The 20818-nt window shown below is 58.9% G+C and overlaps 1 protein-coding gene across 1 annotated transcript; it reads left to right on the forward strand.

Moving 5' to 3' along the window:
- Positions 1-61: 61 nt before the first annotated feature.
- MRPL28 (mitochondrial ribosomal protein L28) lies at positions 62-3377 on the forward strand. The gene is made up of 5 exons (XM_075515155.1): positions 62-379; positions 590-742; positions 1114-1248; positions 1928-2014; positions 2961-3377. The coding sequence occupies exons 1-5, from the start codon at positions 92-94 to the stop codon at positions 3036-3038; spliced, it is 741 nt and encodes a 246-aa protein (XP_075371270.1). The 5' UTR covers positions 62-91; the 3' UTR covers positions 3039-3377.
- The last annotated feature ends 17441 nt before the right edge of the window (positions 3378-20818 follow it).

Genomic DNA, 20818 nt, shown 5'->3' on the forward strand with positions numbered 1-20818 from the left:
TGAGAAGCGGGTCCTGGCCCCGCTTCCGGCCGCGGTGGCCGCTGGGAGCGGAAGCGGGCGGCGGCGGCGGCGGCGGGAGGGCGAGAGGGCGATGCCGCTGCACCGGTACGCGCCGCGGCTGTGGCCCGCCCTGCGGCTGCGGGAGGGCATCTGTGCGCGGCTGCCGGAGCACTACCTGGCGGCGCTGCGGGACGACACGCCGCCCACGCCCGTGCACTGGCGGCCGCTGGGCGTGCGCTACCGGCGGAACCCGCGCACTGGGGAGCGGGAGCGTGTGCAGGACGTGCCGGTGCCGGTGTACCTGCCGCCCGCCGCCCACGAGGGGCTCTGGGGCGGGGAGGGCTGGATCCGCGGCTTCCGCTATGCGCGCAACGACAAGGTGAGCGCCTCGGCCTTTCCTTGCCCCGGGCCGCGGCGCCCTGCGGGGGAGCCCCGGGCGACCGGGGCCTGCTGGCAGCGGCCTCCGGCTTCCCCCTGCGGCACGGGGCCGGGGCGCGGGCGGCCCGCCCGGCCCCTGGTGCAGCCTCAGCCCGCTTCGGCGGGCAGCAGCATCCCCCGGGCAAGGCCCTGACCGCCGGTCTCTGCCCAGCTCTCCACCAGGCTGCCCAAGACGTGGAAGCCGCAGCTCTTCGACCGGCAGTTCTACAGCGAGATCCTCGACGCCACGCTGACCATCACCGTCACCATGCGGACGCTGGACCTCATCGACGAGGCCTACGGCTTTGACTTCTACATCCTCAAGGTGAGGCCCTGCGCCCGCGGGGCTGGCGGCACTCGCCGTGCAGCAGCCTCGGCGAGGCAGGCCTGCGCCCACGCTGCGCTGGCTCAGGGGCTCGCGGGCATTGGCTGCTGTTAATGTGTTAGTGCAGGTCTAAAGCTTCCAGCCTTTAATACCCCCTCGGTGTTAAAGATCAGAACCGTGATCCAATTAGCTCCAGAAGAAATCCAAGGAATCTTTCCCCTTTCATAATGTGCGTTCTGAGAGCCTCTACGGCGTGCAGATAAACTGCCGGTGTTGCCTACGTGCTGACAGACTTGCGTATTCTCTAGCAGCTGGTCTCTTGGTGACATCAGACTTTACATCAGACTTAACATCAGGCTTTATTTCTCCAGACGCCAAAAGCCGATATGTGCTCAAAGCTCGGGATGGATTTGAAGCGAACGATGCTGCTGCGACTTGCACGGCGGGATCCTAAACTGCATCCTGATGATCCAGCCAGAAGAGAGGCGATCTATAATAAGTACCAGGTGGGTGCCTGACCTGCAGTTCCTGCCCTGTTGTCTGCAGCGATGTTTGCTGGTTGTCCAGACCGATAATGCCCTAATCACCCTGTCACAGCGCAAACCAGCGTTAATGCTTCTGCATTTAGGGTTAAGGGTATGGGCAGAGAAGATCTAAACGTCGTTTGTCAGGTTTTTCTTGTCTCTCTGCGGGCTGCTAATTTTGTCCTGATCACTTAGGAAGACAAAAGCCTGTATTTTTGCTGTGCTTGAGGTCAGTGAGGGTCTGCGATAAGCACTGGTAGGAGCTGGCACTGCCAACAGCAGCGAGAATTTGTATTGACGCTGCAGCGAGGAGCCCAGACTGCCTGTGTGCAGTTTGGTTTTGTGCAGCTGGTGATGGTTGCCAGCATAGAAACACCACCAGTATCCATAGACCATGGAGTTGGGCTGAGAAACAGCCCCAGAACTACACAAAGGAGAGGCACAGCAGCGGACACGACTTGATCAGAGGAAGCAGGACCCTCGCAAAGGGAGAAGGAGAGAAGGGAAGTGTACTTTGGTTGCCAGAAATGAGGGAATAGTGTTTTAAGACTTGTCCGTAGTAACGTTCCTACCGGATGGCATGTTTGTGTGAGGTGGGCATAGAGAGGATTTGCGTCTTGGTCACCTGGAAAGACTGTACCGCCTGCTCCTTTTATCACAGGAATTTGTGATCCCAGAAGAGGAAGCTGAATGGGTTGGCTTGAGTTTAGAAGAAGCAATAGAAAAACAGAGGCTCCTAGAAAAAAAGGTGAGTTCCTGAGGCAATGCATAGCACCAAGGTTTCTTAGCTGCATCAGGCTGCACGTCCAGCTGATCTGAGCAGCCTGAGCACTCCTGAGCGGTAGAAGTGGTGCTGCGAAACTCCTGAGCAGCCACGTGAGCCCAGTTAAATTTGCGTGCCCAAAACATGGGGCTGAATTAAAGCATATTGTAAAACCAGATCCCCCAATGAGGGGAGAGATATTTAGGGGGATGGCTCATAACTCCTGCCCTGTTGCGTGAACATCTTTGCCTTTGGTTGCCTTCTGCTGTACTTCTTGTGCTTCGGGACCCGTGAATACAAGCTTGGGGCTTGCTCAGTTTGTGACTCTCTGTCGCTGCAGCTCGCTTGTTAGAAGCAGTGTGCAGAGGAGGGTGCACCAGAGAGCTGCTGGGGCAAAAGGGCTTCCTGAGGTGGTGGGGTCCCTTGGTGACGTTTCCCCCAGACCTGTTGGCTCCTGCTGCGGCTGCAGCAGGGATGGAAAGGTCAGGAGCACTGACTGCATGAGGCGGTGCTGGGCCCTGAACCCTGTGGGGTCCAGCTTCTTCGAGGAGTATGTTCACCCAACATGCCTCAGTACAGCTCTGATTTAGGGCAAGGTGAGAGGGAGGCAAGCATTTTCAGAAGAACAGGGATCCCTGGGAGCTACTGATGATTCTCGAATGCAGGCAGAACTGGGAAAGCTGGTGAATGTCCCATGCAGGTGCCTGTCGTCTTTGAGGCAAGGTTACAGAGCTGAGCAGCAGCTGTGCCTGGAGGAGCAGCTTAGCAGGTTGTCTTCTTCAGCCCCTGAAAAAGACCTGGCCCATCTTTAAACGGTTTTAACTGTTAACACTCCTGCAGCACTGGCTCCCTGGGCTCTCCGTTAGACTTCACCCCTCGCTGCTGCTCAGGTTCACTCCTTTTAAGTGGTTTATCCTCTGCTTTGTTTCAGGACCCTGTCCCACTCTTTAAGGTGTATGCTGAAGAGCTCGTCAACCAACTGCAAGAACAGGCACTGCAGAAGCAGTAGAAGGAAAGAAACCTTTGGAGCAAAACCCCTGCTGCAGATCAAGCTGTGGGGTTCAGTGAGTCTTCTGTCTGAACCACGTTGTGTGGAAGGGGCCACGTGAAGAGTGTGCCCAGGAGCATGTTGCAGTTATTGAAGTCTAATGACAGCCTAAATTCAGTGAGGAACCGTTCCTGTGGGCTGAGGAAAGAATTTCTGTCCTGTAGCCTCTGAAAGCGTTCTTGTGAGACTGTCTTAATGCGGTTCTTCTGCCTGTACAAGTAGTTGGCTGCTGTTGAGAGCTTGATCGTGGTATAAAATGAAATATGCGTTTTGGGAATATCAGTAAACTTTTCTCTGATACTCATTGCTCATTAGTGTAGTATAGCAGGGGCTGTGAGACATGGTGGTGTAACTTACATCAGTCCCCAGCCTTCTGCAGCAGAGACGATTGTGCCCCGAAAGCTTGTCCCCAAACCCCTGCCTCAAGTGGTGCCTGCCAGCAGGTGGGGCTGAGCTCCCCGGCCGCAGTCGCTGGCCGTACAGCTCGCTCTAACCCCTTGTGTTCCAGCGCTGCTTCTGTTTGAAGTTAGTGATTTTTAAATATTTTATTTTGTAAAAATGTAGTTGAAGTGAGTGTTCAAGCCTTTGCTCCTGTCTGGCAACAAGGGACTGAAAAGCATTTACCAGAATTACATGCCAGTGAACAGCGCTGTGTACCACTGGTGTCATCTGTAAGCTTCATGGTCCTGCAGTAGCTTTCTGGCTGGAGAAAAAGCAGCCTCTCCTCCCTTTCCCTTCAGCTCTGAGGTGAGGGACAAGCACAGAGCTTGCAGGATGGGCCTCGTGTGAGCGTATCTCTGGATCGTCGCTCCAGGAAGAGGCTTTGCCTTAACCCCGCCTTGGGATGAGACATGCTCCCCCTCTCTAGCACGTAAGGGCAAGTGTACAGTCTTGGTTTCTGAGCCACAGGACCCGTGATAAGAGAGAAACTGGGCTTGTAGAGTAGTGTGTGGCTGGTCCCCTCTGTGCTGGAATGGAGTAGGACCACAGGGGAGCAGAAATTCCCAGGGCCTTAAGGTCTGCCTTAAAGATTTGAGAGAATGGTGCTGCTGAGGTGGTGCTGGGTAGGCACAGAGCCTCTGCAGGGCTGTGCTAGGTGGCTGGGGATGAGGGAGGTGGTTGAGGTGAACATAGACCTCAATGGTGGCGTTTCAGGAAGACCAGACTTCTCTGCTGCTTTTTGGGCCAGGGCATGGGTTGGAGCCCTCACAAGGGATATTTGAGCCCCCAGGTGAGTGTGGCACATCTGTGCAGCTCGGGGATGGTTGGTCAGGGGCTGCCAGACTGGGGCTGTGCTGTCTCTGCAGTGGGGCAGGAAGCTCAGCGCTGCAGGGGCAGGTTGGGTGGCAAAAGCTGGGATGTTTCCAGCCTGCCTGTATGTCTCGGCTCCGGCAAGTCCGGGTTCTCAAGAGCAAACTGGCACAGAAGGTCGCATTTGCCTAATTAATGATTTTGTAGCTAGGCCAGCACAATGACATTTGCTTATCTTCTCCCTCTTCTGCAACTGAGCTGAGTGAGAAGCTGCTGCCCAGCTCCTCGGGGACCCTGACACTCTGCCCTCGTTAGAGATAATTAGCTGGGACAAGCTCCTTGTTTGACAGCTCTGCTCATCATTAGGGCTAGCACAGCTCATGCATTTTAATGCAGCTCCGAGCAAAGCTCCAGACTGTGGCTCTGTCCCGGCCCCCCTCCGTAGCTTTACTGGAACGTGCCGGTGCGGGTCTGGCCTCTCGGGCCCAGTGCAGCTACGGCAGAGCGTGGCTGGCGCCTGCCCGGCTCCTGCTCTCGGCCCTGTGCGGGTCCTGGAGGGCCTCACAGCTCCTCGGCGGGGAGGGGGCTGTTTGGGATGGCTGAGCGGGCAGTTATCAGCTCCTGCTCTGTACTGGGGGCTAGTAGGTTTTAGTTATGTAAAATTATCTTCCAGTTGTGAGGTGCCTCGTCTCTCGGGGGAGGGCTTTGGCTGTGTGTCCTCCCCAGCTGCACCACTGGTATTGCCTGTCCTTGAAGTTGACTGTTCTTCAGCGCTGCTCATCGCGCGTGCCCGGTCTGCAGGATCTGCTGCCTTGGGAGGGTTTGGTGGGTGCCGAGGGGTAGCGGGAGCTTTTGTCCGAACCTGGGGGAGAGCTCCTGTCCCTCTGGGGGCGGGGGTGCTAATGGGGGCACTGCAAGAGTGCAATAGGAGCTGCAGGAGCTTCTCCACGGGGAAGCTATTGGGGATGTGGTTAATCCTGACTTCTGAATTGGAGCCCTCCGTTCTCTCATCCTGCCTTCGCTGTGAAACCCTCCCCTTGCTCCTTTCCCTCCATCCATGTTGGATGTGGCTGGGAGCTTACTGTCGTGGAAATACTTTCCTGACTTGAGGAAAGCTGGAAACTCTGCTTGCGGACCTGAGATGCTGCAGCTTCAGAGAAAGCAAAGTCCATACTTGCACAGCTGCAAGCATGCAGGGCTGGCTCACCCTTCTGCTAGGCAAATGTCTCAAGGTGGGGAAGGAGCCCCTGTCCGGCTTTTGGGGTAGTTTGGGCAGTGAGCCCCCCAGCCAGGTCACCTTGAGGAGGTGGAGGAATAGCTCAGGGCCCAGTGTTAGACCTGTCCTGGTTTTATGCCTGTTCATCTGCAGTTCTGACCGCAAACGGAGAGCTTGATTCTGCTTGTATGGTGGTGGTAGTTTTTTATCTGTCTAGGTGGGCTCAGTCAGGCAGATACCAGATTCCTTCGCTGCCCTAGCAAGGGGAATCAGAGGAGCTGGTTGTTTGCCATGACAGCATGTTCCCAAGAAGCCACAGATGCCACAAACCCATGGGTGCAAATTGGGTGCTGTCAGCTTGAGGCTGCAAATCCACCCCAGGACAGGGGAAGGGCCTGGCCGCCGAGCACAGCTCGGACCTGAGCGCAGCTCAGACCTGAGCACCGCCCGGGGCCTCAGCAACGGTCACCAGGTGCCGTCTGTGTCCAACACCAGCCGCCACGAGAATCCTGAGCACCGCTGCAGCGTGCACGGCAAATACCAACACACAGGCTGGGAGCAGAGATCCAGCAGCTTGTGAGGACGTGACAGCCACCGACGAACTGTCAGAGAGCCCTGACCAGGGTCTCCTTGAATTTGGCTTAAGGTAAGGCTGGGGTAGCAGCAGAGACCGCTCAAAAGGGGGAACAGTGAAAAATGATCTTGGCAAGACAGCAATGAAAGGAAAAATCCCAAGGAGAATTGGCAGGCCAAAGTTTGCGCCAATACGTCAATGCAATTCCTGGGCAACATGGCTGCTAGCTGGCATCTTGATCACAGAATCACTTGGTGGTTTTATTTTCCTGCGCAGGGACTGCAGCCAGCACCGGAAGGACTTCTGACGGGGCAGGAAAACGGGGCTAGCTGTCCAAACCCAACCATAGCGCTCTGCCTGAGGCTTTCACTCAAGCTTCAGGTTTCCTTGGCCGTCGCAGATAAGCACTGCTCAGCAGCAAATCTGTAAGCACGAACAAGGGCAGGGCTCGGGGCATGCCGCGCGTTGTGCCAGGGCTCCCCACGGCCTGCAAACCCGTGAGCCCCCAAGAGCCGCCCTGCAGAGTCACAGCCGGGGCGGCCACCTCGAAGGGTGCCTGCCACAAGCGTGTCTCATGGTGACAGCCCTTCCCAGTGCCACCAGGGCCAGGCGGCCCGAGGGGAGGTGCGAAGTGGTCCATCACCCACCCGAAACAGTGCAGCCTGGCAAGGGGTGACCACCGTGCCTAGGCAGTTTTGTCTGTTCATGGTTCAGATGGAGGAGAGGGGGATGGCTGTGGCAGACGAGACAAGGAGTGGACACGGCCACAAACTGGCAGGTTCAGGTCGGAGATGAGGAAAACCTTCCCCCAGAGGCTGCTGCAGTCGGGGACCGGTCAGGGAGAGGGGGATCTCCAGCCTTGGCGGTTTTCCAGGTGTTGGTGGACAAAGCCATGGAATGCAAACGGCGAGCGGGGAGATGCACGCGTGCAGTGCAGATCAGTCAGTAGCGCTGGGAAGTTAGAAGGTCAATCCAGGACTGAAAGATTCTCGTTTAATTCATTCCTCAGGTAACAAAACCACACAGTTTAATAGTCCCAGCATGCCACCACAAATATGTAAGTGCCCCTTGAAACATGAAAGTTGGGCCCGTGTGCTGGTTGTGGAGGGGGCTTGGTATTACAGGGCTGGAGGAATCATCCCCAAACCCAACACTGCAAACAACAAAGCAGAGAAAAAGGTTAATTGGGGAAAGCACCCAACCTGGGAAAGCCTCGGTTGAGATGGTTATTCTGCCGTTCAGTAATAGCAGGACACGTATACTGACTTGGTGGTTCTGAATTCCCAAGTCCCTGTTAGCTGATATCTTGAAGCAACGTTTGAATTTTGTCAGTCTCGCTCATGGCTCCCAGCAAGCCGTGGTCACTGATCCAAAAACCATCTTGAGATTAAGGCTGTATTTCTCAACAAACTTATTTTCTTATCTGTCTAAATTCATGAATTAAACAGCATTTTACTTGTAAATTCCCAACAGACCTCTCTGTACTCAAACAGTGAGTAATATTTTGGGAGCATTAGCAACAGCAGTGTGTCCCTGCCTTTCATGCCAGTCTCAAAGGCGAGCCTGCGTTTTCCCTCTTGGCTCTGAGGCTCTCAGTTTGCAGTAGCCATTGTAAAGGGATGTGATTTTTAGGAGTGCTGTGAATCATCATGAACCCAGTGTCAGCACAGCTCAAAACTTAGCCGGAAAGTCACCCCCCCATCCTATGGCATTTATCAAGAAGAGATTTAGAAACTCACTTGGGCAATTCCAGCAAATGCCTTTCAAATATCGCTGTTACATTTGCTTTCAAATCAACAGGACTCAATTTCTACCAAACAGCTGAACTGGGATGCTGAGGGCTGTTGCGGCTGGGGGTACGCACTGTGCTCACCCCCACGGCTTTGCTCTCTGCTTGGGATTTGCTTCGTGGTGTTTAGAGGTGATGGGGAAAAGCCGGAAACATCCTCCTGGCTCTGCCGGTGAGTAACTTTGGTGACAAGGCATTCTGCATTTTTAGGGTCAAGATGGAGCCGGGCTCCTCTCGGAGGGGCACAGGGAAGGGCAGGAAGTCATCGGCAGTGACACGGGAAACACTGGTTGGATGTAAGGAAAAACTTCTTCCCCAGAAGGGTGGTGCGGCCCTGGGACAGGGTCCTGGTGCCCTGGTGGCATCTCCATCCTTGAAGGTTTTCAGAACGACAGGGCAAGGTCCTGAGTGATCTGCTGTGGCTTTGCAGCCAGCCCTGCTCAGAGCAGGAGGTTGGACTGGAGACCTCCAGAGGTCCTCCCAACCTCACTTTTTCTGTGATGCAGTTTCTAGTAGCTACTCCACCTTGTGAAGCTCCCTGCAAAACAGGCGTCGGCTTGAGGAGGGGGTATCAGTAATGAACTGAAAAAGACCAGCTACCAAGTGCTGGCTGGAGAGGAAGAGCCCTGTTTGGGCAGGAGGAGAGGGAGTCTAATAGCTCTGCTTCCTCCCCTCCTCCGAGGTGTGAATGGTCACCATCCTGCCTGAAGGTCACCATTCTGCAGCCGTGCGCTGTGCTCTCTCTTCTCCCATCCACCCAAGGAAGTACCTCATGTGCCAAGCCATCACCTCCAGGAGAAGTGGCTGCGGGCAGGGATGGTGGGATCCAGCCGTTGGCCACGTGCTGGATCACCAGGAGCCCAGCAAAGTGGAGCAGCAGACAACAACCTGGCTCTGCGTGAGCATCCCTGGGGATGCCCTGGGGCTGCTGGCCTTGGGCGCTGGTTGACCATGCCCAGGAGAAGGCCCTGGCAGCTCTCCGTGAGTGACTGCCGGGTTTCCCGGTCCTGCTGGTTCCCAACGTGCTGCTCGTCCTGGCCAGCTGCCCCAGCCCTGCAGGGGATGAGGTGGGAGATGGCATGGCTGGTTGTGTCACAGCAAACCCGGTGGCCTGGGTGCCCTGCTCCGCAGCAGTGGGGCTCTGCTGCAGGCAGGACGCACGGCTCGGAGCGGCCAGGTGAGACCAGCCCGGGGCCAGATGCCAGGGTCCCGGCTGCAGAGGGACAGGCAGATCTGTGGGCGAGCTTAGCTTTTGCAGTAAGGAGTCATAAGAAAAAAACCCTCATAAAATCTACATACGCAAATGCATTAATCGCCCAAAGCATCTGCTCCTGACATGCTCCTGCCGCAATGTCTCCTACAGCCATGGGCTGAGCTGGACCAGGAACACTGGACCAGGGATGCTGCGCACACAGGGCACGGGCGGGTGCGTGGAGTTGCCTCCATCCGCAGCTCCTGCTGCACGTCACGGGCTCAGATCGGGCTCCTTGGCTGCAGGAGGAAGGGCTGGGGAGTGCGAGGGGCAGCGGTGCCAGCTGGGGACTGGCCACAGGCACCTCTGCCTGTCTGGATTCTGCCGTCCGTGTGCATCTCCGTTGCGTGCATCTACCAGGCAGCCATCGCCATGGTAACGCTGAAAATGGTGCTGGTTCAGGCCAGTGAGAGCACTCTGGCAACTGCAGAAAATGGCACTTCTGAGACAGGAGCAGGGCTTTGTTTGCAGGGCCTCCGGCTACCCGGGGACGCGGCTGCTCAGAGGAGGTCCTTGCAGGACCCGGTGCCCCCAGGGACGGGTGTCCCACGCTGGGGCGAAAGGCGATGGAGGGAGCACGCGGGATGGGAGACGCTAGGGGAAAGGGAGCAGCCGCAAAGCGGGCTTCTCCGGCAGTGCTCCTGGCGTGGACGGGGCTGGGACTGGCAGAGCTCATCCCTGGGACGACCTCAGGGTCCAAAGCAGCCCGGGGCCGGTACGAGGGATGGGGAAGGCATTTCATGGAGCTGCATCCTCCCCCCACGTGTCAGAGCTGTCCAGCGCCATGCTGGTGTTTCCTAGCTATCGCTGGATTATCCATCCACGTAAGAAGCAGTCTGTTCCTTTTTCTGAGGACAGCTCGCTGTTGTACAGTCAGGCTGGATTTTTCCCTGGGTGCCTTTATAAAGGCTGAACTCTGCCTGCTGTTTAATCCTCCAGGCAGTCCTGTAAGATACTTTTGCAGCTCCTCCTAGCCAGCCCTCCTCTTCTTGCCCTGATCAACCAGGTATCGTCAGCAAACCCCCTTTTCCCTTTTCACCTCCCTTTTCCCTTTTCACCTCCCTTTTCCCTTTTCACCTCCCTTTTCCCAGCTGCTGGAGGAGCAGCAGGCTGTGCGGAGAGCCCGTGGGGGCTGCCCTGCCCTTCGCACTGCTGCAAAATGCCCACTCGGTGCTTTAACCAGGTATTTATTCACATGGGGACTTGCCCGCTTGTTCCAAGGCATCTTAATTTCCTTGAGAGCCCTTGATACGGACCCCTCCCCAATGTGTCTTGAGACCCAGGTGGACCTTCCCAGCTGCCCAGCAGGGAAGTGGGGTGAGTTGAGACAGCAGTCCTTGCTTTACAGAAGACATCCAAGTGCCCTGCTAGCCCGTCTCTATCTGTGTGTCTGCTCTTTTTATTCCTTAGGATGTTGTCCATCAACTTCTGAGGCTGGTCGAGGACCTGAGCTTGGTTAAATCCTTCCTGCTGAAAGCCATGCATGGATTTGGGAGGTTTTGGGAGGAGTAAAGTGGTGGGAAGTCTTTACTCCTAACTTTAAGCTGCCTTGCTCCAACTCTGGGAATTGAGCTCTGGCTCCCAGAGCAAGGCTTCGCTGTACCTGGTATTTTCTCCTCGTTCTCACATTTGTAACCTCTTGGTCTATTTGACATTGAGCTTCAAGTCTTGCTGCAAGGCTTTTTCTCTAGAAATCATTAGCTGTGGCCTTTTCTTTTTGCAACAGTTCTCTACCACTGGTTTTAAAGCGTGGGACCAGAGCTGGGCGCCAGCACCAAAAATTGGGGGAAATCTCCTTGGATGCAGGCACAGGGCTAGCAGGCTTCCGCCCAGCCAGGCGGTCCCGGGATGTGCAGAGCCAGGACCTACTGAAGTGCGGAGGTGGAAAATCACCCCTATACTGACCCGCTTGTCCTGCTCTGCTCCTCTCTCCTCCATGAATGCTGTGCTCCTCTCACCTGTTATCTGTTTTTCCTTGTTTTCTGCACGATATGCTGCAGAAAAAGGAGAATTAAGGTCTTTTCAGGGCTCTGGGGAAGGTACTTTTGCTCGGGAGGCTTGCGGAGCAGCTCTGCAGCGGGGTGCAAGATGGTGGGTCCCTCGCAGAGGGGCCGGGAGGTCCCGGGTGGCCGGAGGGGACGGCAGCGGTGGGAGGAGAGGGCGGAGGGTGACGAGACCCTGCCACGGGAGCTGGGGCGGTGGGCGCAGAGCGGGGCTGGTGAGCGCGTGCGGCTAAAACCGGGCCGGCTCTGGAGCCTGCGAGCCGGAGTTACCATGGGAACCGCCGGAGGATGCTCGGGAGGGCTCCGTGGCCTCGGCGCCTGCGCCCGGTCCCCGGCCACAAGCACAGGTGGAAGACTCCCCTTGCTGGCAGCGGGGCCGGGTGGGCGCCCGGCCCGCAGGTACCTGGAGCGGTGCCGGCTTGTCTTCAGCAGAAGGGGAGCGGTGCCCTTTCAGCCAGGCCCCAAAGCACTTCGCAGAGAAGCTGCTTTTAAAATAGAGAAGGCACAAGCGGGAGAGCGACCCAAGGCAGGACCAGAGCGCGGTGGGACCCGCAGCCAGGCAGCAGCGCCCGGGCTGTGCCGAGGCTCCCGGCCCCGGGGTCCCGAACCTCCCCCCCCGCCCCGTGCCTTGCGGGGCTTCCGAACCACCCCCCCGTGCCTCGCAGAGCCCGGAGCAGGCCAGCTCCTGGCCCCAAAGCGCAGCCGGCCGCCGTGCAGCAAACGGCTTTAAAGCCAGGGCTGTAACACCGTCCCTGGGGCGGCTGCGTGGTACAGACCCCCTTGCTGGGCTCGCTGCTTCGCTGCCTGCAGCGAGCTGGGTGCCGAAGTGCTCGGCTGAACCGGAGCCAGCCGCCTCCTACGTGCAGCTGGCCGGTGTGTTTGTTTAAGCCGAGCCTTCCTGGCTGCCCCGAGCCGGCCATTGACCCGAGCGCGGGCTGCGAGAGCCCTGCCCTCGGTGCCTCCCGTTGCCCACCTCCGGCCCCCAGGCAGGCCGTTTGCCCGCCTGGCCTGGCCGCGGGACCAGCCGCCTGGGCAGCAGCTGCTCCGGGCTGCTCCGCTTCCCTGGAAGCCTTCGGTGACAAGGTCGTCACCGGCCCGTCGCACGCCCAGGAGAGCCGTATGGCGCGCGTCACCCCCGTGCGTTGCTGCTGACGCCTTCCACGCTGGCTGCTCTTAGGAGACGGGCCTTCCCTTTACAGGTCCTCTCAGGTGCCCGCAGTCTGTTTGCAGGAGCATCTCTGCTGGCTCGCTGGTACAGCTGTCGGAGTTAGCGGCCTGCCCTTTCCTGGCTCACCCTGGACCACATTAAAAGAAAAATCGTTATCACCAGGCTCCAAACGGCCCTTTCCAGGAGCGGGGAGGTAGGGCTGTTTGAGGACCAGCTGGTTCATCCCCCAGTTCCTCCAGAAGCCCTGGAGATGCCTCCTGGCCCCACAGCCCCCTGCTGCTCCCTCCGTAGCTGCTGTCACGTTGTCTCCTGTGGTCACCCCTGTCTCCGCTGCGCTCCCCAGCGAGCGGCGTGGGAATCGCCCGGTTCTCTCACTGCCAGCACCGAAGCAAGGAGCTCGGGCAGCGTCTCCCAGTGCTCCTCCTGCCGCCGCCCTGACGGACTCCTCTCTCTGGATGGCCGTGGGGAGGGAATGGGGAGATGACCTTGGCTTCCTTTCCCTTTCCCTCAAGCCCACCCTGCTCCTCTCTCGCCCCGCTGCCCGTGAGCTCTCCGTTTTCCCAGGGTCTCTCCAGCCCTTAGATTCTCCCTAGGACCCTTTTTTTTCCATTTTCCTGGAACTGCTGTTTGCTGCCAGCAATGGCCGGTGGGGACAGCCGCACCCTGCGGGTCCCATGCGGGTGTTCCAGCTGGTGAGGCTGGGCTGGGTGCCCCTTTGCTGTTCGCTGGCTGCAGCATCCGTCCCTGGACCGTGGGGACGGGGCCGCGCTCCCGCCTGCCTCTCGCCTGCAGGACCCAGCCGGGCCGGAGCACAAACTCTGCTCCTCTGTCCCGTGGGCTGTGCGGCCGCCTCTGCCGTGCTCACGGGTCTGGCAACAAGACCTGCGTGTATCGCTCTGTCCGTCACCGTTAAACGCCCTCCAGGAGCAGCGAGAGGCTCCGTGCCTTGCAGACCCCGCACGGAGCGGCTTGGCCTGAAGGCAGCGGGGCAGAGCAGGCGCCCCAGCATCCCGGCCTGCAGGGATGAGCGCGGCCGGGGCCAGAGGTACGAGCCGCCCCGTCCCAGCCAGCACCACCGGCGGGTCCCACAGAGCCGGAGAGGGGGCTGGCTGAGCCGGGCAGGGCTGGTGCCCGCGTAGAGACCCCACGCGCTGTGAACGCGAATCGCTAATGGCAGCAGCGGGGAAGGAGGGCGGAGGCGATGGAGGACCGTTCGGCCCCATCCTTGCTCTCCGGATGAACTGGTGTGAAATCCCCGTGAAAGGCAGAAGCGGTGGCCGGCAGCCCGGCAGCAAGAGCCCGCCGCGGCCAGACCCTTGCACCCATGGGGTCCCAGCGCCGCTCCCTGGAGGAGGATGACGGTGAGGGCTGCACGACGGTGCAGGAAAGCCCTGGCATGGAGGCATTGTGCAGCAGGAGTGATGGGGAAAGGCTGGCCGTGGGGAGGCAGCCACTTTCTGCAACAGCCTTCAAAGAGTTTTCCTTAAGTGTGGCTGCTCTTTAGGGCTTCCTCCTCCAACAAAAAAAAAAAAGAAGGGAAAAAAAGGCGGCGAGGAAGAGCAATCTCTCGGTGCGGGATGAAAGCGGCCTGTCTTGACTATTTACCCAGCAATTATAAGTAAATCGGTGGTGCCTAACAGGGCCGGTTGCCATAGTGACGATGGGATGGAAGGACCAGCATTTGGTCCTGGCCGCAGCCAATCAGGCTGGGAAGCCCAAGCTGCAATATAAAGTAAAGATTCCCATCTTCCAGCCACGCACTTGCCAAGAAAGGGAAATAGGTTCAAGAGTCTGGGGGAAAAAAAGTGCTCCGGACGGCGGCAAGCAGGGCGGCTGCTCCCGTCATGGCGGACTGCGAACGCCCGGGCAGGTGAGAAATCCCAACTCTCCCCATCTCCCCGCTTATTGTTCTCCTGCGCCGCGGTCCCCTCCGCTGCCCCACCCCACCCATGCCGCCGCCCCGGCCCCCTCGCCCCGGCACCCACAATGAAACCCCCCTTCGGGCGAGAGACAAAGAGAGGCGGGTGGAGAAAGGCTCCACCATTCTCCCCAAATTGCCATCGTAGGCCTTTCAAATCAAATTTCACAAAGCAGCTTCATCAAAGGCCCCCGGCTGAGAGGCGCGAGCCCCATATTCCTGCCCCCCCCCCGGCAGGTCTGGGGTGGCGCGGCGATCCTACACAAAGTCGGCACTGCTCCAGAAGTGTCTTTGCAAAAAAAAAAAGAGGGGGGAAAAAAAAAAAAGGGGGGAGATGGAGGTAAAAAAAACCGCAAGCGAGAAAGAACGGCGCCTAAATTGCTCGTCGTCTCCCCATCTCATTACTCGCGACTTCTGAGGACGGGTATTTCCAAAGACTGCTATGAAAGACTTGTGAATGGAGCCCCCCCTGTATGAGATCAAAGCCCGAGGGCCAGGACGGCGGGGTGTGCCGGAGGAGGGGGCGAGCGGCGGCAGCGCCGCAGGATGGTGGGGGGGAGCCTTCCTCCCCTGCTGCCGCTGCCCTCCATGTTTCCCGGTGTCGCTGCTGCTGCTGCCTGACCCATCTTGCAATGGAGACCGGGGACGGCGGCCAGAGCCCAACAGCTGAAGCCGAGACAAGCAAACTCCACCGGCTCACAGTTCGGCAACTCTCCCAAAATTCGTCGTTAATAAAGGAGCTTATTCCGGCCGGGACCTCTCTGGACACCTCGAATTGCAGATGAGCAGGCGGCTTCCCCATCGCTCGAGCCCAGTCCTTGGGTCTCTTCCCTTCCCATGCCGCGGCATCGCGAGCCCGGCGGGCCACCAGCAGAAGGGCCGAGGACAAAGGCAGGAGGACAGAAGTTGTGCCACTTTCCCTTCCCGCTGCCTCCCTTCAAATACGGGCTGCTTTCTTCTGCTCGGCGACAGATTCGGCTCCGGGCAGCGTTCCCACCACCAGCACCACCGGCAGACGGGCGCCCCATGAGCGGCACGGAAAGCAAACTCACAGATGGTAAAATAAGAGAGTCGTGTAGGGTTCAAAGAGACCTTCTATGTCAATTGTTATATTATTAGGTAAACTCTAAGAAGAAAATCTTTTAATCCACTGTGGCTAATCCAGTCCACTTTTGTTGGCCAGGACATATTCAGCATCAACAAAAGGCTCTGGCCGACGGACACCGGCATACATAATGTATTTATAACTGCGGGAGCCGGCTCGGCGGCAGAAAGAGCCACCGCTTGGGCCAGCAGCGGGGGCCGGGGCGGAGGATTTGCCCGACTTTTATCAGTTTTATTTTCATTTCAAAGAACCCGGCTGATATTTGCACTGCGCCGCTTACCAGGGGGAGCACAAAGCGGGCAGGGATGTTCCCAGCACCGGCCAGCCCCGAAACCCCACTGGGACCCCGCCGGGACCCTCGCTCCTCGCCTCCCCCCGGGGCCGAGGCAGCGCCGGGGCGGTGGCGGCAGAGAGGGCTGCAAGGGCAGGTTTGCCCTGCGCTTGGTTTTGGGGCGATGGTTCCCATGAGGAGTTGGCAGCTGGGCACAGCTGGGGTGGCTCCCCCCGAAACAGCTGTCCTGGGCTGGCGGGGTCCCCTGGGATTTACCCTGGGTAGGTGCCGTTGCCCTGGGATGGGGGGAGTCACCTTCCCACAAGGACGTGGGCTACAACCGATGCGAGGAAAGAGCCGCAAAGGGCCGGCACCGCGAAGTGGAGAGCAGCGCGTGGGCAGACCTTGTCCTCCAAACCCGGGGAAAGCAGAGACCCGAGCTGGGGAACCTGAAAAGCAAATAAAAACCAGCGGCAGCAAAGGGCAGGTGGGACATGAGCACGGACCGCGTGGCCACAGCCCGGCCCACGCAGGGTCTTCTGGCAGGAGAGGCTGGGAGCTGGTGGCACTGAGCTGAGACGGGTCGAGGCAGCAGCCGCGAGCTGCCAGTTGCGGACGCTGGAGGTGAGCAGGGGACACGGGCCACCCAGCTCCGGACACGGGCCACCCAGCTCCTTCCGGCCGCGGGTACGGCAATGGGCTGAGCAGTGGGCTCCCCCGGGGCAGGTGCTGGAGCCCCCTGGGGCAGGGCTGGGTGGGGGCCTATGCCTGGTCCCCAGCGGGGCAGGAGGGCATGGACGGCCGGGCTGGGTCCACAGACTGAGCCGGTGATCGAAAACGGTTGTGAAACGCCTGGCTGGACGGGCGCTGGTGGCCACGGGATGAGAACGGGACTGAGCAGCAGAGACCTCCACAGAGCAAGGAACCAGGGTCTCCGGGGGGGGTGAGCTCATTCAGGAGCTCGTGGTCCTCCCAGGATGCCTCTGAGGCAAAAATGTCCGTATTCCCACCGCGGGTAGCTCAGTGGCATCCAAGGCCAGTGGCTCAGAGCCAGCCGTGAGGATCTTCATGGAGGCACAGCAATGGAGGGACCAAAAGGGCTTGGTCTTTCAAAGAGCCCAGAGGGCTTGGTCTAGGGTTTGGTCCTCATGACAAGGGACAACAAAGGAGAGGAGCCCCCTCCTGAGGGGGGGGGGGGTCACCACACCCCCTGATGCTCCCTGATGTGGGCACGGGGTGTTCAGCCATGGGGGCAACGCTAACGGGGCACTGATGGGCAGCACCAGTGTAAGTGGCCCAGGGAGCAGAAGAAATGGCCTCCAAGGGATACCGCAAGCCCTGGGTCAAGGTTTTCTGCTTTTGCTGCACTCACAGATACCTGGAGTCCTCCAGAACTACAGTCTTCCTCAAAGGGGGTTAAATTGGCCAATGCTCAAAAGTTTCTGCAGGGAATGGATGCACATACAGGATGCAAAGCCGTGAGTCGCCGGCCCTGGACGGCCCATCCTCAGACCCACCAAGAGAGCCAAGGGGCGGGGGGTCAGGGATGTGGATGCCACCTGTGAAAGCAGATGCCCTCCAAAAGGCTGGAGCATACCGGGGGCTGCCGGGGCGCCCCGACTCGCTGAGCCTCGCTGCCCAACCCAGCCCGTTGCTCTAACCATCGCCAAGGCATCCCCAAAACTCCTGGCTGCTCAGCATGGCGCATCCAGAGGTCCACCCAGCACAGGAGCTGCCAGACCAGACTGACACACAGGGAGCACAAACCACCTGGGAGGCAGAGGATGAGAATTCAGGCTAAATCCTCCCTTTTCGTCAGGCAGAAGTTTAACGGCAGGGACTGGAAAGGTGCCGGGCTCCGGGCAGCTGTTGAATGCGAGACTGAGCTAAATAGCCTGAGTTAAAGACGCTCAGCGCTGGAGATCTGAAAATATCTCTCCATTGGGAAAAGGGAGCCATGGACCTCCTCTGCAGGCACCTCCGCTCCACGTCCCACTGCAGGAGAATGCTCAGGTGGGCTGGGATGGCTTGCAGCATGGGCCGGGGTGTCGCGGGACGGCTGCCACAAGAGGGTCATCTTCAGACGCAGCCCGTGGGTGCTCACCCCACCTCATGGTCCTGGGGGGGGCAGAGAAGTGTGGGAAGAACCAAAGTCCATGTCAACCTTCTCTGTGAGACCTGTTCTCCACAGCATGTCCTTGGCACGCTGGGGAAACCGCTGCCACAGGAAGATGCTAAGTCCAAGGTCTGGCAAGATTTGGTGTTGTACATCCACCGCCACACGATTTCTTGTGCTTTGGGCAATTGTAACTGTAAAGGCTCAGGACAAAACACAATACGAGGCCTGATTTGCTCATGCTTGCCAGCCGTGGGTTCTCCTGAGGCTGGTCACCACACCAGCCAACACTTGTCCGTTGAAGGACTTTTGGCAGAGGAGATGCATTAATAAGAGAAGGCCCAGCAGGACGGTCAGAGCAGGGAATACATCCTCTGGGAGAAGACCAGGAGAGCCCGGCACACCGAGGTCAGAAAAGCCGAGGCTGTGGGGATCGGGCTGCTGTCTGCTCCCACCACAGCGGGGAAGAGCTGCGTAGGCTGAAGGACACAGCTGGCACGAGCACAAGTGGCGTGAAATGGCTGCAGATGGGCAGGCTGGACAGCAGAAGGTGGCTCCAGCCCTGCAGGGCAGGGGACGGCAGTGGCCTCCATGACCTGATGGGGACAGGGGCTGAAGGGCTGGGAAGCAGCACCACGTTATGGAAGATGGTCCAAGGCCTGGTGTCTGGAAGAGATGGGACACAGCAAAGCTTAAGACACCTGCCCAGCCTGATGCTTACGTCTCTGCCGAGCAGTTCTTGCTGTCTCCTCCCCAGGGAAGGAGAGGGCCATGGGATGCTCACGATTGCTAGCCCACGTGTCCCCTGGCTCCCAGCCATCCTGTTCCGGAGAGGACTTGGCTCTGCTGCAGTTCACCTGCTCACTGTGGCACGGGAAGGGGAGGGGATTTTAGGAGAGAGGTGGCCTGGGGTTTCACACCCAGGGAAAAGAGCTACCAAGAGGGGAGCACAAGCAGAAGGGGGCCACTGACGGACCCAGAAGTGCCGGCAGAGCGGGATGGGGAAGCTCATGGCAGACATCCAGCACCAGGGCAGGTTTGCCTTGGCTGTGGAGCACATCTTGGACACCTCCAAAGACAGACACCCCCAACTTCTCTGAGTTCCCTCCCGCAGTGAATGATTTTGTGAGCAATTTCTCCAGTCCTGTGTCAGGATGACTCCGATGCTCCCCACATCTCGATGAGGGAAAGCCTTGAGATGAGTCAATGCCAAGATGATCTCCTGAGCTGGGCTTGTGCTGGGGCAGCTAAAGCAGCAGAAGAGTTTGAAGAACTATTCCATAAGAGCATGAGTAAATGGCACTCACTGGGCACCCCCAGCTCGTCAGCCGTGGCTCAGTGCAGCATCGCTAATGAGGAGCAGCAGAGCCTGCACCGGCCTGCCCACGCACACGGCCTCCTCCCACCGACCCCGGCACACTTGGGTGTCCCCAGCTGGTCTGCAGATCTCCAGCCACGGCAGAGATGGTGCAGCAGGAGGGCCTCTGTGCATTTTTGCTCTTCTCTGCAGAAAGAAGCAGGTGAAACCCCGGGTCACTGCTGGACTGGGTCCAGCATCTTGGCTCAGCTGGCCAGGACCTCAGCTGGCGTCCATCAGTGCAGAGCCTCTCCTGGTGCCGTTTCCTAGGACCTCACTCCCACCATGGAAGAGGAACCCTGCAGAGAAACCTCCTTTCCTAGAGGTGGTGCGGCCCTCAGGCAGGTCACCAGGGCTGGAGGGGCTCCAGGACTTGCCTGTGCCGAGCCCCGGCTGCCCTGGTTGGGTGCTGGTGACACAGCAGGGCAGGGGTCCCATCCACCAGCTTGGCCAGGAGGCTTGGCCATTGCTGGGGAGATGGGTGCAGGATGGTTGCTCTGAGGAAGGGCCACCTCACAGGGGAGATGGTAAAGGAGAGCAACCTCCACCTGGGGCTGGGGGTTTTGGAGGTGCTGCTGGGAAGCGGGAGGTTGGGAAAGGGGTGGTGGAGGCTGGAGTCCCAGCAGAGGTAGGGAGAGGCCCCAGGAGGGTCTGTGGCTGCCCTACCGCACAGCTGGAAGAGCAGGGGGCTCCCAGAAGCTCCCTGCCAGGACTAGGGGTCCCCCAGCCAGGGCTGGCTCATCCCCCCGGCCTGGAGCAGACCCGGTCCCTCGGTGCAGCACGTCGTGCCGCAGAAGAGCCCAGCGAGGTCTCTGGCTAGCAGGCTGCGACTTCCCAGGAGTGCCGCCGTCCTGCCTGCCGGCGTTACCAGCAATTAGCTGCAAATGGCTTCCTAGCCTGGACGCTGGCCTGCCTGAGCACTCAGCGCCGATGCTTCTCCGGGGCACAGCATCTCTCAGAGGAGCATCTGGAGCATCTAATGCCCTGTCTGAGAGGCATGAAGCAGCAAGGAAAACCGCTCTGCAGGAGAAATAGGGGGTGAAGATGCCATGGGGCTTCCCTCAGCAGCACCCGATGTGATCACGAGGATCCTTTGCCCCCACCAAGGTCTGGCTGGGTTTTGGACCTGCGCACCCCAGCCACAACCTCAGCTGCCATTGTCAGTTCGTGGGCTGGGAGCTCTCCTGGAGAAGGACAGCGGCGAGTTGAGACCTGAACTGTACCTGTCAGGTACACGTGCAGGTAAAATGATTTCCAGAGCTTGTCCTGGGTGCACGACTGTTTCCGAGACGTCCTCACAAGCCCCGCTGTACCCAGCAAAGCTGGCCATAAACCCATGGGCCACTAGGTGGACTCACAATAAACCCAAATTGCATGATAGAGAGTTCGTTGACCGTCTTCCACATCTCTGGGAAGAAGCTCGTCAAAGTAGATGCGCTGTCAGCGAGCCTCATCCCAGGCAAGAACTGAAAAACAAGCAGCGTGCATCCAACTGGCCACCACCTCGTCACCAGATGTTGGCCAAAACATGGTCAACAGACCTTGCTTACCACAGAACTTTTTGCCAGCTCCCTGGGAGAGCTGACCCCCCAGGACAGGTGAGCCAGGAGCGTGGGGACAAGCGCTTGCTACCCAAGCCAGACTGCTGATAGGGATCATATCAAAACAGTCAGGCTGGAAGTCTGCAAGGCTGTAAGGACAGACATCAAGGCATCGCTGAG

This window comes from Mycteria americana, chromosome 12, assembly GCF_035582795.1.
Source record: "Mycteria americana isolate JAX WOST 10 ecotype Jacksonville Zoo and Gardens chromosome 12, USCA_MyAme_1.0, whole genome shotgun sequence".
Lineage (NCBI taxonomy): Eukaryota > Metazoa > Chordata > Aves > Ciconiiformes > Ciconiidae > Mycteria > Mycteria americana.